The sequence below is a fragment of the Gekko japonicus genome, unplaced genomic scaffold (genome assembly GCF_001447785.1).
Source record: "Gekko japonicus isolate JY-2015 unplaced genomic scaffold, Gekko_japonicus_V1.1 scaffold2517, whole genome shotgun sequence".
In the NCBI taxonomy this organism is placed as follows: Eukaryota; Metazoa; Chordata; class Lepidosauria; order Squamata; family Gekkonidae; genus Gekko; species Gekko japonicus.
This window is the reverse complement of record NW_015172623.1, coordinates 188875-203371: the sequence shown is the minus strand read 5'-3', so window position 1 is coordinate 203371 and position 14497 is coordinate 188875. Positions and strand designations below refer to the sequence as shown.

At 40.6% G+C, this 14497-nt stretch overlaps 2 protein-coding genes across 4 annotated transcripts in view; one reads left to right on the top strand and one right to left on the bottom strand.

Annotated features, from left to right (window-relative positions):
• Positions 1-741, top strand: part of TMPRSS12 (transmembrane (C-terminal) protease, serine 12) — a 26683-nt gene extending 25942 nt beyond the window's left edge. The window contains exon 5 of the mRNA XM_015421672.1: positions 496-741. Within this exon, the coding sequence (XP_015277158.1) occupies positions 496-741 (246 nt within the window). The remainder of the gene's footprint in view (positions 1-495) is intronic.
• A 3109-nt stretch (positions 742-3850) lies between these two features.
• ATF1 (activating transcription factor 1) overlaps positions 3851-14497 on the bottom strand; it is a 34938-nt gene continuing 24291 nt past the window's right edge. For 2 of the 3 annotated variants that reach the window (XM_015421679.1, XM_015421678.1), the window contains exons 5-7: positions 12126-12290; positions 10762-10921; positions 3851-4602 (exon numbers count right to left, since the gene is read on the bottom strand). In XM_015421679.1, coding sequence (XP_015277165.1) covers positions 4452-4602; positions 10762-10921; positions 12126-12290 — 476 coding nt within the window. In that variant the 3' untranslated portion in view covers positions 3851-4451. The remainder of the gene's footprint in view (positions 4603-10761; positions 10922-12125; positions 12291-14497) is intronic. The other variant, XM_015421677.1, reaches the window with a different exon arrangement.

Sequence of the window (14497 nt, the reverse complement as noted above, 5' to 3'; positions counted from 1 at the left end):
GCCTTCTATCTTCTCTTTTCCCCCTTTCCCTCCTTCTTCCTTTCTCTCTTTCTTTCCCTCCTTCTTTCCTTCTGTTTCTTTCCCCCTTTCCTTCCTTCTTTCCTTCTCTCTACTCTCTCTCTTTCCTCCTCCTGTGGCCCAACTCTAGTGAGAAGGGGTTTAAAGCTGGGGAAGGGGAGGGGAGGCTTTTGCTTCCCCTTCTGACATCACTTCCGGTGATGTCAGGGGGCGTAGCATATGCTAATAGCCCAGTAGCTCATTAGCATACCATATGCTAATGAGCTCCTGCAGCTCTTTTTCTACGAAAAGACCCCTGAGAACATCCATGATAAAATTATAGGTAATACAATCTAATCAAAGCAATCTTAATTTATCCATTTAGATTCATGAGACATAGCAATCAGTATTTTCTTTCGACAATAAGAGGCAAAATTAATTGGATCACAATCTCGTGTATCCTAGAACTTCATAATATTTTTAATTTTCATATTCCAGGGAGACAGTGGTGGACCACTGATGTGCTATTTCCCAGACAGCACCAGGTATTATCTGATAGGAGTCACCAGCTTTGGCATGGGCTGCGGTAAACCAAAATTTCCAGGAATCTATATACGCACAGCAACTTACGGAAAATGGATAAATTCACAAGCTATTGTATATGACAAAACCACCACTGTGAGCATTCCATGTGTTCTGATCTTTTTGAGTGCGGATTTGGCAGTTTTGCATCTTGTTCTGTGAAGAGGCAAGTGACCTTAGATAGATTTTTAAACTTATAACTCTTTCCTGTTAGCATAATTAAATATTTTGAACAACCATTGTACTTACTAGGCAAGATCCTATGGTTGCATGAGTGGAAGGTTTTATGATAGCTGATATTCCCCACCCTTCCCTTCTCACAATTCTTTGCAACTCCCATGAAGGCATAGAATCCTCCTTGCTTGTATGTGGATCGATCCCTTGCTCCACTGTAATTCCTCCACCAACATTTCTTTTGGTTTAAGAGTAATTTCACTTGGTTCACCTCCCTCACTTCAGTCCCTGGTATGCAGTGGGTATTTAAAAAAATACTTTTCTTTTTGTCCATGGCAGTCCATGTCCCCAGCAATACTTCTTTTGGGCATCACAGAATACCTTCTACTGGTACAACAGGATTCAGCCTATTTACCGAAATGTATGCCTAGTAGATTCATATACATAATTCAGTCTATAACTTAAAAATATAAATTCAAAGAGCACCTCTTTTGTTTCATATGTATATTTGATAGGCTATAAATGACATGATGACAACCACACTCTTTTGAACAGTGCAAAGGCTTCAGTCATATTTTAAAATGTGCAATGAAAACAGTTTTCTAGCATACTTTTTTCCTTCATCAAAATAGGATTGATTTTGTGAAAGTCAAACTATGTTATCAAAAATATCAAAGTCTGCATTCAAGTGTACAGGGTTCAACACAACATGTCAAGTGGAGAAAGCTGTCATATTATCTACAGTATTTTAAGAATAAAACATATTTTGCAGTTGAATACAGACAGGCATATGTAAAATTTCTGAGTAACATTTCTTCATTCCAAACAGATTATGATGATCTATAATTGAGTTAGTTTTTGAGTTATCAAAGCTGCAAACATTTACCCACAAGTAGCTCCAGTGTCTGAAGAATTCGGGTGTTAAGTATTAGAAAGTTCTACCTCCATTGCGCCCTCTGCTGGTTATCCTGCAGCAAAACAAATGCAATGTATTTTCTTGTCAGTACAGGTACAGTAGTTAATTCTTTAAAATCCTTCTGAAGGTTAAAACAAAATGAAGTGTGCGGTCTCCTAGTATTTTTAAGACTGACCAAATTCTAAGTGATGAAAAATAACACCAGCACCACAATGCTCTCACAGTCTGAATGAATGAGTCAGCATGAAATTGTATTTTGGATTCTTTATTACTGAGGTTGAAAAGTGCAAACACCTGTTTGTTTAAAAATATTTACAAAACTTGACACTAAGCTGCTAACTTTGAAGACAAATCTATGGTAACTAGGGTTACATTGCCTATGTTCCAGACTCGGTTTTATAATTGTCATGTGAATAAAAATGGTAAATAGCACAAATATTTATTTTGTTAAAAATAACTGCAAAAGAAATCAACAGCTTTATAACACTGCTGTGATGACATACCCATGTATGTTACTCATGTCAACAAGTATCAACCAATCCAATGCATTTTCTCTGTAAAAATAAAACAAAAACCTTCTATTCTTTCTCTGAATTCATACAATTTTTAACACCATCTCAACATCAATTATTTTGAAATCATTAATTTTCCTTGACACAATGGCAGTTTTAAAATGTCAACAGATATTGTGGGTAAAGAGAAACAAAATACGACATAGCTATAAGGTCTATTTAGAGTTTTACACCATATCTTAAAAATTTCAGACTTGAAGTTAAGATTCTCAATGGAAATTCATTCACAGAAAATTAATGTGTATACAGTAGTCATTACAAGATTACGCCACCATATTCATTTTACACAGTAAAACTGATTGGTTGGTTGTGATGATGCAGAGGAAAATGCATGTCCACCAAACAGCTTCTATCTGTGTTTTCTATAAAGCGCCTCATCTACCTCCACCCAAATTATATCACAAACCATTTTGGAAATTGTTTTTGAAGCAGCCTATAATAGACGTAGGGCTGCACATCTACAAGCTTTCCCATGAGTGTAAAGAGGTTTGATGGACTGGACACGTTGTTCGTTTCAGTTATGGCCCATTTCCTTATTAGTTTTATACTCACAAATGCCTCCCCAATTTACATAGTACTGCTTCAGGCACTGCAGTTTTTAAAAACTCCTTGACAGGATTTGGGTTTTTAACTATTATAGAATTATAATAGTTTGATAGAATAGAATTTTCTATAGAATGTGGTACCATGATAATCTCAAAATTGCCCAGTATTTCTGAAATAGGCTTGCACTGCTATAACAAGTGTACATACCCTTGGTTTCATCATCTTGTCATAATGTACTTAATATCAACACTTCAAAGAGCACTACTGGAATGCTTCAGACTTAACTAGGATAAGGCTCCATTTGTTGATTTAATATTTAATAAGTACTCTGGAATTCAGTTCATATCAAAAAATCTTTTAACATTCTTTGTAAAGAAAGCAGAATGATGCATATTATGATCCCTGACAGCATCTTTAGTGAATTCAAAAACATGTGCAATTTACGAACAGTACTTATTTTTTCAAAAATATTCTTGACATTTTTGTTAAATTAAATTTTGCCTAAAGAAATATATAGAAAGAATAGCATCTGATTTAATCTCATAAAAATATAAACTTGATCATCTGAGGGAAAATTCTCTGTTTACTGGAAGTGTATAAACATTTAAAATATCCATAGAAACTCAATCATAGAATTTGTAAAGGTAATCCATTCAACTACAAAAATATACCAGGCATCTGTTTCAACAAGAGTACTTTTCATTAAAAAAATTAGACAAATTACTGCCTAGTTTATAAAAGGAATATTGTAATTGTGCAATTTATTCTCTCTCCCTCTCTCATACTAGAATTTTACTTTGGCAGGAAACTTTTGTTTCATTTTGTTTTAAACGTGAGCAGTGCTAAGGGAACTGAAAACTGTTTAACCTAAGAAAATAAAACAGGATTTTCAAACAGTATGTGTGATGCCTGTTGATTTCAGTTTATCTTCAGATAATTTTCTACCAAGCAAACAGGAAGCAATGCTGAAAGTCCTCTGGAAACTTACTCTTATCACCTTTAGTTTTGTTGTATAAAACATACAGATACATTGGTGTCACCAAGGACATGTATCCATGTACTTAGCATATCTTTCTGGTTTCAAAAAGCCCACTGCCTTTAGAAAAAGTGTTAAAACACAGGAAGCATTAGAAAAAATTAAATTGCCTGCCTGTTAATAGCAAATATTACTTACACTTTTTTAGCAAGCTAGTGGCTTCTCTCTCTCCTAAAAACACAGAATAGAATTTACATTTTGAAGCGACAATATTTACATACAAATAACTGAAAGAAAGCTGACTATTAGAGAGGTAAGAAATTAAAATCAATGCTGGTTATATACGTTGATAGACCTTTTCAGCTAAGGCAAAGACTCAGTTCTTCCACAGTTTAACTACAATCAAATATTGCAAGCATTTCAAAATTCAACTGTAGATCAGGAAATTAGTATCTCTTGATTGACAGAATATGCACATCCCTCTCTTCTGATTTAATGAAGATTCCAGTTGTGCCAGTAGAACTCCTCATGAGGTTTTTCTGTTTCCTTTTTGTACTCTTGTCACCAAACAAGTTCTAAATAAAATCTTAACAGTCTTTGTGAACGCTGGATTGAAAAGAATCATTCTTGACCTCTCATTTGAATTTTTAAAAATTAATATAAAAAATTCCCTCTGAAATTCTGATGTTCACAAAATGCTCGGTTTGTTGCAGTAAAGATCTTTCAAAGTTTTTAGCTCTTCAATTAGAGTTTTATTCTGGTTTTCAAGGACAGCCACTCGATTCTCAAGACATTTTACATATTCTTTCTTCTTTCTACGGCATTCTCGGGCTGCTTCTCTGAAATTCAAGACAAATATTGTAATATGGTAAGCTAGTTTGGAATCACTGCTTTACTTCACAGCTGATGCATGCCTAACCTGCCTTTACATTTTTCTTTTAAACTCATGTGGGAGTTACTGCCCAGTAACACACACACACAGAACTTAAAAAGTGAAATGGGTCAGCAGTTTTGGCTGAAACAGGTAGCTTCCAAATGCTTTTTTAAGGGCTCAGACCTACCTACTGTATTAGCAATAAGGGGTGTTTTTAACACCAGTTTGGGAATTAGCAGGCAGATAAGGATGATTAACCACAACAACTTTATATATAATGAACTTTTCTCACTGAGACTCAAGCAGATTACAAAATATGATAACAGCAGCACTTTTCTCTTAATAAGCAAAACAATGCAAAGGGCTAGGATTGAAGAGCTGGGAAACAATGCTAGCAAATTAATAAAATAAAACTGTCTAAGGCAACAAAAACATCAACATAGGCAAAGCACGAAGGCAAACATTTTTTCTAAAGTTGATAATAATTAATTTTCCAAACCGCCCAAGGCACATTTTTCCAAAAGACAAAACTGAAATAGTCAGGGAAGTGAATGCATACTGGATTTCAGTAATGCAATAACTCTTGGCTAAAGAGAAATTAAAAGAAAGTTTATGTGTTATGCATTTGAGGAAATGTGAACACAGGAGCAGCACTACAAGGTACAACTGATTAAGAACATAAGAACATAAGAGATGCCAATGTTGGATCAGGCCAAAGGCCCATCCAGTCCAACACCCTGTGTCACACAGTGGCCAGAAATACCAGTGCCATCAGGAGGTCCACCAGTGGGGCCAGGACATTAGAAGCCCTCCCACTGTTGACCACCCCCCTAAGCACCAAGAAGACAGAGCATCACTTGCCCCAGAGCCCCTATCTATACCTTGTGGCTAATAGCCACTGATGGACCTCTGCTCCATAGGCTTATCTAATTCCCTTTTGAAGCTGTCCATGCTTGTAGCCGCCACCACTTCCTGTGGCAGTGAATTCCATGTGTTAATCACTCTTTGGGTGAAGAAGTACTTCCTTTTATCCGTTCTAACCCAACCGCTCAGCAATTTCATTGAGTGCCCACAAGTTCTTATATTGTGAGAAAGGGAGAAAAGTACCTCTTTCCTTACCTGCTCTATCCCATGCATAATCTTATAAACCTCGATCATGTCACCCCTCAGTCGTCATTTCTCCAAGCTAAAGAGCCCTAAGCGCTTTAACCTTTCCTCATAGGGAAAGTGTTCTAACCGTGTTATCATTCGAGTTGCCCTTTTCTGCACTTTTTCCAAAGCTATAATATCCTTTTTAAGGTGTGGTGACCAGAACTGCACACAGTATTCCAAATGAGGTCGCACCATTGATTTATATAGGGGCATTAACATAATCCTGAAGAGCAGAATGTGTTTGCTGCTCCTCCCAGCAGACCCCTACAATGAGTAATTGATCCATGTCTTTTTCACAGCTTTAATTACTGCCCCAATAGTTCCATGGTTTGCTAGAAACAACCTTTACAGCTGTATAACCTATTACTGTTAGGCTCAGAGACTGACAATTTCTGCTAACAAAAGGAGTGGGGGTTCACTGATTTCTCTCTCCCACTAGAGTCCCCCACCCATATGCTGTTCCTGGGGGTCTCCAGTCCCTCAGCAGCAACATTTCAGGGAGATCAGCGGGCAGTAGTGGAAAACGGGTAAAGGTAAAGGTTCCCTTGCTCGAAAGCCAGGTGAATCCGACTCTAGGGTTGCGGTGCTCATCTCCGTTTCAAAGCTGAAGAGCCAGCGCTGTCCGAAGACGTTTCTGTGGTCATGTGGTCGGCATGACTAAACACCAAGGCACACGGAACGCTGTTACCTTCCCATCGAAGTGGTACCTATTTATCTACTTGCAATTTCTTGCTTTCGAACTGCTAGGTTGGCAGGAGCTGGAACTAGAGATGGGAGCTCACTCAGTCATGCGGCACATTCGGGTTTCAAACTGCTGAACTACTGACCTTCCACAGCCTGCAGTTCAGCGTCTAACCACTTGAGCCACCGCAATAAATAAAACCAAGCTAAAATACACGTAAGGTAAAATAAAATACACATACATAAAAATTATAACATAGGGAACACTAGACAAAACAAACATTCATTATCTGGTGAAAGACAGCAACAGAAAGTGACAAGAAGTCTCCCTGGGGAGTTCCACAGTTTTGGTGCCACAACTGAGAAGGCCTGCAGTTCAGTGTCTTAACCACTTGAGCCACCGCAGCTCCTAGTAGTGGGAAAGGGAAGTTCTATTCTGACGTCCTACCAGCAGCACCCTGTGTGAACTCCGATCCAACACGACCTAGTGCGGTGCCACCGCTGAATGTGTCCCTAAACTGCACTTTATTTTTATCGCCATCTAATGAATGTTTTATATTGCCTTGTCTATGTTTTTAAATGATGTATTTTATTCTATTACTGTAAAATGTATACTGCTTATCAGTTTTTGGAAGCCGCCCTGAGACTGCCTGGCGGGAAGGGCGGGGTAAAAGTGAAACAAACAAACAAACAAACAAACAAAAGTGACTTCCAGTTCAGTTCAAAGTTTATTTAGATACAAAATCTGTCATAATAAGGATAAGAAATAAAAAATAAAAATACAGAATAAAATATAAGCTTAAAAACTGAACTGAACTAATAAAAAGTGTCTTCCATTTGTAGATGTTATCATTGGGATCCAACCCTAAATACTTCCAAGAGTCTACCAATGTGGTCACCAGCAGAAACGATAAACGTATTTCTGATGGATGCCCAGTGCAAAGTGAGACCCACTCTATCCACCAAGTTTACTGTACAATGCAGAGAATTGGATGGGGTATGTGTGTCACATTTGTCTAAGGTAGGATAAATAAGTCAGTGGGGAAAAAATAAGATTAATACAATTCCTGCCCTGAGAGCTAGTGTGGTGTAGTGGATAGAGTGTCGGACTACGATCCTGGGAGACCTGGATTCAAATCCATATTTCTACCATGGAAGCTCCCATCACAAACTCTCAGCCTGATATATCTTACAGGATTCTTGCTGTGACAAAATGGAGATAAGGAGAACAATGTAAACCACTCAGGGGCTGTCAGTGAGTAGTGGAGATGAAGAAGAGAGTGTTAACTTGCTAGCAAGCTGGGAAGGACCAGCTATAGTTCTGATGAAGTGAGGGATGGGTTATCCCATCTTACTCCTAACTATCTGCATAGATGGGATAGGATGGCTTAGACAAGACTTTAATGAAGGAATGTATTTTAACAGATGAAAGTAAGGTGATCTATCATTACAGAAGGAAGATGGCATGGGTAGTTGTTGGGATAGATGTGCAAGAAATCATGCAGGGTTGAAATGGAGGAGATAACATAGTGGGAGCTGCCGCAGCATGGCTTCTTCCTGCACTACAGAAGCCCTGATGTCAGAAAGCCCACATTGTGGCTCTTTCCCAGGCCAGATTTGCCTCAGTTTCCAAGAGGGAAAAACTGTATAGGGAGAAATTCCAGTGTTGCCTCCTTACAGGTGGCTTGGGAGCTTCCCATGTTATCTAAGCAGTGTGGGAAGAAGCTCTGCAGCAGTATACTGCAACAGCAATGGAAGAGATGGGCTGAAGAGAAATGGAGTAAGACAAAAGAGAGGAGAAGATAAGGTTAGGAGTCATGAGGTCGAGACTTTCAGTAGGAAGAACCTATATATACAAAACATAAAAGGAAGCCAATGCAAGGACAACGAGAAGGGTTATACCATCATAGAAATTGAAGAGAAAGGTAAGTTTAGCAGAGACATTTTGAGCCAAACATGCAACAAGGGAAAGTCAGCAACTGGCTAGTTAAAGGAAGAGGCGACCAGATCATGGATATGCCGTCAATATAGCGAATGGAACTTAAGAGTTGCTGAAAAGAAAGAACAGTGAAGATTTGATGATTGTTTAGATATGAAGAAAATAAAGACAGGGAAAGTTTGGGTAGAAATGTTAGATATTAGGAGAGACCAGCACAAAAGATGTAGCATTAAAGAGGGTAAGAGGACAAAGTGCAAGCAGAAAGCCCACACTGTGCCAGACAGGAGTGGAAAGCAGCAAATACCACACCAGTTTTTAAAAAGAGGTCCAGAAGGGTCCAGGGAATTACATACCAATTACCCTAACATCTGTTCCAAGTAAATTGGTAAAAACTGTTCTTAAACGAGAAAGAAAATGAGCATGGCTTCTGCAAAGGGAAGTCTTGCCTTGTAACGATTCCTTGTTTTAAGAGTGTGTTTGGCCTGCACATGCACAGGCCAGCCACCGGAAGATTTTTAGTTAGCTTAGCCACAGAGTCAGAGGGGACCCTCCCAGTTGGAGCCATTGAGGCTGTTTCCCACCCAGTGGTCATGTGCTCAGGGAAGAGGCTCCCTCCTTTCCCTCAGTCCTCTAAAGCTGCTGCTATGAGCCAAGCTAAGATGTTTCTCTCTCTCTTTTTTTTTTGAGTTCACAGCAAGGTAGGAGGGAGGGATGTGTGCCTGCGTAGACACAACTAGATGAACAACATTATAGGAAAGTGCAACACTGTTTTCATGGTCGTCGTTCTGTGCAGTCCCACACGGGAGATTATCAAGCTGATTTACCAGGAGGTGGGGTGAGCGATTCACTGAAAAATGGAATGCAACACTGCTGTCCCCACCAATGTCTCCCTTCTTGTACTGAGGTCCCCAGAGTAGAGTCTAACGAAAGTGTCTGCAGATGACCAGGTTGTTGCCTTACAAATGTCCAATAGTGGGATGCCTCTTTGAAAGGCAGCGGATGCAGCTTGAGCTCTTGTCGGGTGTGCCCTTATTCTCAAGGGGGAATTCACTGGTACCAGATCATAAGACTTCTTAATAGTTGACACAATCCTTCTAGATAACATCTGCGGGGATGCTGCTTTCCCTTTCGAGGGGCCAGAGAAGCATACAAATAACTGCAGAACTTTCCTAAACTCACTTGTTCTTTATAAATAAAACCAGGAGGCGCGATCTGCATGGGCCTTCAGGGTGAATTGTTGGCAGATCTTGCATGCCATAACTTTGTGACTCTCCCTAAGGCAAAGAAAGTAGACAGAATTTTCGTCTGTCTGGGTCATCTTCATTGAACACTTTGAACATTTTTTTGAACAAAGACATTTTTACAAGGCAAAGTTGAGCTAACAAGAAAAGATCTCACAGCAGCAGCAAAGAGAGAACAGAGGGAATGGAGGGATCCCCTCCCCCGAGCACATGACCGCTAGGTGGGAAATGGCCTCAACGGCTCTGACTGGGAGGGGCCCCTCTGGCTCTGTTGTTAAGCTAACTAATCTTCCGGTGCCTGGCTGGCCTGCGCAGTACCCATGTGGGACTGCACAGAACAATGATGATAATGGAGCTTTTTCTCCTTCTCTCATAATACTAAAACTTAGGAGCACCCAACAAAGTTGATTGGTAATAGGTGCAGACAGACAGAAATACTTGTTTACTCAATGAGTAATTCAATTGTGGAATTCACTGCCAACTGAGGTTGTGATGACCAAGAGCATAGATTGCTTTAAAAGGGGTTTGAAGAGACTGATCAAGGAGAGATCCATCAATGGCTACTAGCTATGGTGACTGAAGGAAGCCAGTATATCCAGAGGCAGCAAACCTCTGAATACCAGTGCAGGGAGACAGCAGCAGGGGAGGGCCTTGGCCTCGATGCCTTGTTTGCCCTCCACAGAAACTGGTTGGCTGCTGTGTGAAACAGGATGCTAAACTGATCTAGCAGGGCTCTTCTTATGTTATTATTTGTGCACATACACAAAGTTTGAGGGAGAGGGATGCATCGATTTGGCTGAGACTTCCAGAGACCTCATGATTTAATATTTTTTCCCGATTTTACAAATATATTTGCCTTTGCAAAATTTTCTCTTCCACTCCTTGTTGTTCAAAAACTCCCTTAAACAAAGCGCTGGCAAACAAAGTCAAATGAGAAAACAATTAAATGAAATAAACATGTATTTTTGAGGGGAAGCTATAGTGAATATTCTTTTAGGGGGAATAAAAAGACAATATGAAGCCAATACCTGAGTAAGACATAGTAGTATCAGAGAATGACTTTCAAAGCAGCATTAGGAAAATGCCTAATAGTAATTGGGAAACCAAATACCTGTTCTTCATTAGCCGTATCTCTCTTTTCAACTGTGGATCATCTGTCTTGGTTGACTGAGATGTCAAGGAGGCTGGAGTTGTCATCACAACAGTCTGTGGGAGGGAAGCGGTGGTTGGTGTACTGCGTATCTGGTACGTTTGCATATCTCCTGAAGCAGCTGTTGAAGAACCAAAGGAAAGAATCATTATAAAGGAAAAAATTTAAACAGCAGTTCTCACTTTATTTTTTACACTTATGTACATATACCCAAAGTTCAAAATGCAATGCACCCAACCAACTGTGGAGGGCATATGAATACAGAAATAAGCATGTGCCTTTTAGTGACCCGGAAACAGCAGGTGAGAAAGAAACTCATGCTTCTGAGTATTTTAAAGACATACAGACCTTTTGCACTTAAGGCATAGCAGAGGGTGACTGCCAAAGTTGGTAGTGTACCAGAAAACTTTCTGTTGCATTGTAGCTCAAATGCAAACAACCAAATGGGACAAAATGTTGTTCCTTAGGAAGAGCACTGGTGGTCATACTTACTGACTTGGCCACCATCAATGAAAGACAACTCTGAAGTTTGGGGTACAATTTGGATGCAAAGTGTGGGAACAAGGGAGGTGAGAGAGAAAAAAATCCTAGAGTTAATACACGTCGCCAGGGCAGACTAAAATGCTAAAACAGTCTGGAGTAAGCTGACCCAAATGGCTCAGTGCTGCGGGAACCACTTGGCTTGGGCCTGGGCTGTGGCAACAACAGGTGTAGACCCGTCCTATACCCACTGCCATAGTCACTGCAGCACTGCCAGCATAACAGGGGCCACTTGGCTTGGGCGGTTCTTGGCTTCCACTGGCCTCCCAGGGTATTGGATCACTGGGAACTTTTCAGGAAATTCAAGGACTAACCCACACCTGTCCACCTTTTAGTTTCCAGTTTCAGCTGGGGAATCCATTGATTTCTGCCTAATCTGTTTATCGAACAGGGTCAGCTCTCCTCCCAGCAGTTGATACATTCTGTGAACTTGACAGGGCAAGAGCACAGCAATGCTGTACTGATCCTATGCCCATTATTAAAGTAACTGAAAAGAGTAGTCTTTGATCTCTGGATTAGTACTGATGGAATAACATTTTTTGAATTAAATGCACGGGTTCTGATAAATAAACATGAGCATAAACATAGAGCTGGCTAGATACAGCTGTAGAATAAGACTGAAATGGAACAGAATTTGATGTGAAACTTTTCCATTATGAAAAATTATTTTTATACCTGGGAAAGAGCACCCAGGTTCTACAAGAAAAGTACGAATCAGTTAGTAGAACTATCCTAAGCAGGTGGAAGAAGCCAACAATTCCAAAAAATTCAAAGGCAGTACTTACTCTGCACTACTACCTGGTTGCTGGGCACAAGTATCTGTTGACCATCAGATGTCTGTACATACTGTAACAGTGGAGTTCCACCAGCATTTGTAAATGTCTGCAAACCCTGCACACTTTCTGCAACAGGACTGCTCAGTTGTAATGGTCCATTTGGTGCAATGGCAACTTAAGAATTAAAACAAAAATGAAACAGAAAAGACATTGATCATGAAAATGAACCAGAGAAGACACTGACAATAGCCAAAAGTCTGCAACAACTAATATATCTTTCTCTTTGGTGCAGTTGCCACAGAAATCTTTCACCGAATACATTTGCTTGCCTGTGAGCAATTAACTTCTGTTTGCACCCCACATCTTCAGCAGCCAGAAGAGATGGTAAACACTTCCATTTGTCTTCATCTTCTTACTGTCCGGGGGATGGTTCAGATGTAATGGCAAACCACAGTTGTCAAATCAGTTTGGGGGAATAATTCGGTTTACATGCATCCTTTCCATGCTGTAATGCTTGAACCACTTATTGTTTTGTCCTCTTCCCTCCAATCAGAATTCTAAACTCTGGTCTAAATCCTAGTTTGGATCCTGGACTGCAGGGAACAGAAACAGTTTGTGGTAGTGTGAAAGCACAAAATTGGAAAAAGAAATAGTCATCAGAGGATGTGCTTTGGACTGGTTTAAATCTTTCCTTAGGGATCAGACTCAGAGGGTTGCTGCTGAACACAAGTTTTCATCTGTGCAGGACTTGTTCTGTGGGGCTCCACAAGGCTCAGTCTTTAGCCCCCATGCTATTTAGTTTCTATGTAAAACTGAATCATTCGTGGTTTTGGATTTGGGTGTCATCAACATGACTCTCAAAAGCTTATTTATGCCCTGCAAGTCTTGTTGGTCTCTAAGGGGCTACTGGACTTGAATCAATATGTCAGTGACAACCAACTCTAGTGCCCAGCACTAGAGAAGCACTATTGTAGAGGTCCTGAGCAAGCACCCAGCTGCTGTGGTTAAATGGCTAAAGGGGAAGTGAATCCTGACAAGACAGAGGTGATGCTGGTTGGGAAGGCTGAGCTCTTGAAGCAGTGCTTCCCCAGCCTGATGGCATCTAGCTGGCTCATGCTGACTCCATTAGAATAGAATAGAACGTAATAATATGTTCAAAGCCAGCCATCGATCAGTTAAAAACAATTTTAAAAAGTAATAAAAATGTGAATACAGGGTTAAAATTGCTATGAACAAAAGAATTTTAAGATGTTACAATTATACAGTAAAGTTGTACTTATAATGAGAAGATAAAACAGTAAAATTTCAATTCCTCCTTTCCCTTGTAAACCATGGCCTTCCTATGATAATTACAAAACATATGATTGTTGAATTTCTGCTGCACTTCCAACTAATTCCTTGTGAATATTACAGGCTGCTGCAAAAAATCTGGCACAGCAGATTGTGATGTGTGGATTTACACCTAATAGGAACTTCTTAACAATTTCAGGGTGGGGGACAAGCTGGAAACCTTCTGAGTAAAGGTATAATAGTCTTTGCTCCAATTTCATGATAAACATGACAGTGCAGCATTACATGCTCAGTTGTCTCAACCTTTCCTGCTCCACAAGGGCAGACTCTATCATCGGAATCGCCCTTCCACTATTGCGGAGGGGAGAATATTCCATCTGGCCATAGATATTTATTTATTTATTTATTTAAGTATTTTTGCCCCGCCCTCCCCGCAAGCGGGCTCAGGGCGGCTTACAAGGGGCATAGCCCAAACATAAAACCACATAAAATCCAGTAAAATCCAAAAACATTACAATCAACAATAACAATAAAGTGCTTCTTAAGTTGTTAAAAAATGATGGCATCCTAGTCCGAGAATTAGTCCGAGCCCATCCGCTGTATTCATTGCAGCATTCTAGTAGCACTACGCTCAAGGACACTCCCAACTTCGGTGTTCTTACCACCGTTGATGGTAATGGTGGCAGCGGCAGCGGCGGCCCCTACGTGAAAGCCTGGCGGAAGAGCTCCGTCTTGCAGGCCCTGCGGAACTGCACCAGGTCCCGCAGGGCCCTGATCTCCTCCGGGAGCTCATTCCACCAGGCAGGGGCCGCCACTGAGAAGGATCTAGTCCTTGTTGCAGCGTATTTTACGTCTCGGGGGCCCGGAACCACTAACTGGTTCTGGGTCCCCGACCGAAGTGCCCTTGGGGGTATATATGGGGAAAGGCGGTCCCTCAGGTAGGTCGGACCCAGGCCATATAGGGCTTTAAAGGTAAGCACCAGCACTTTGAAGCGGACTCGGTACGCTATAGGCAGCCAGTGCAGCGCCTTCAACCCAGGCTTGATGTGCTCCCACCTGGGGAGGTCCATCAGCAGCCTAGCTGCTGCATT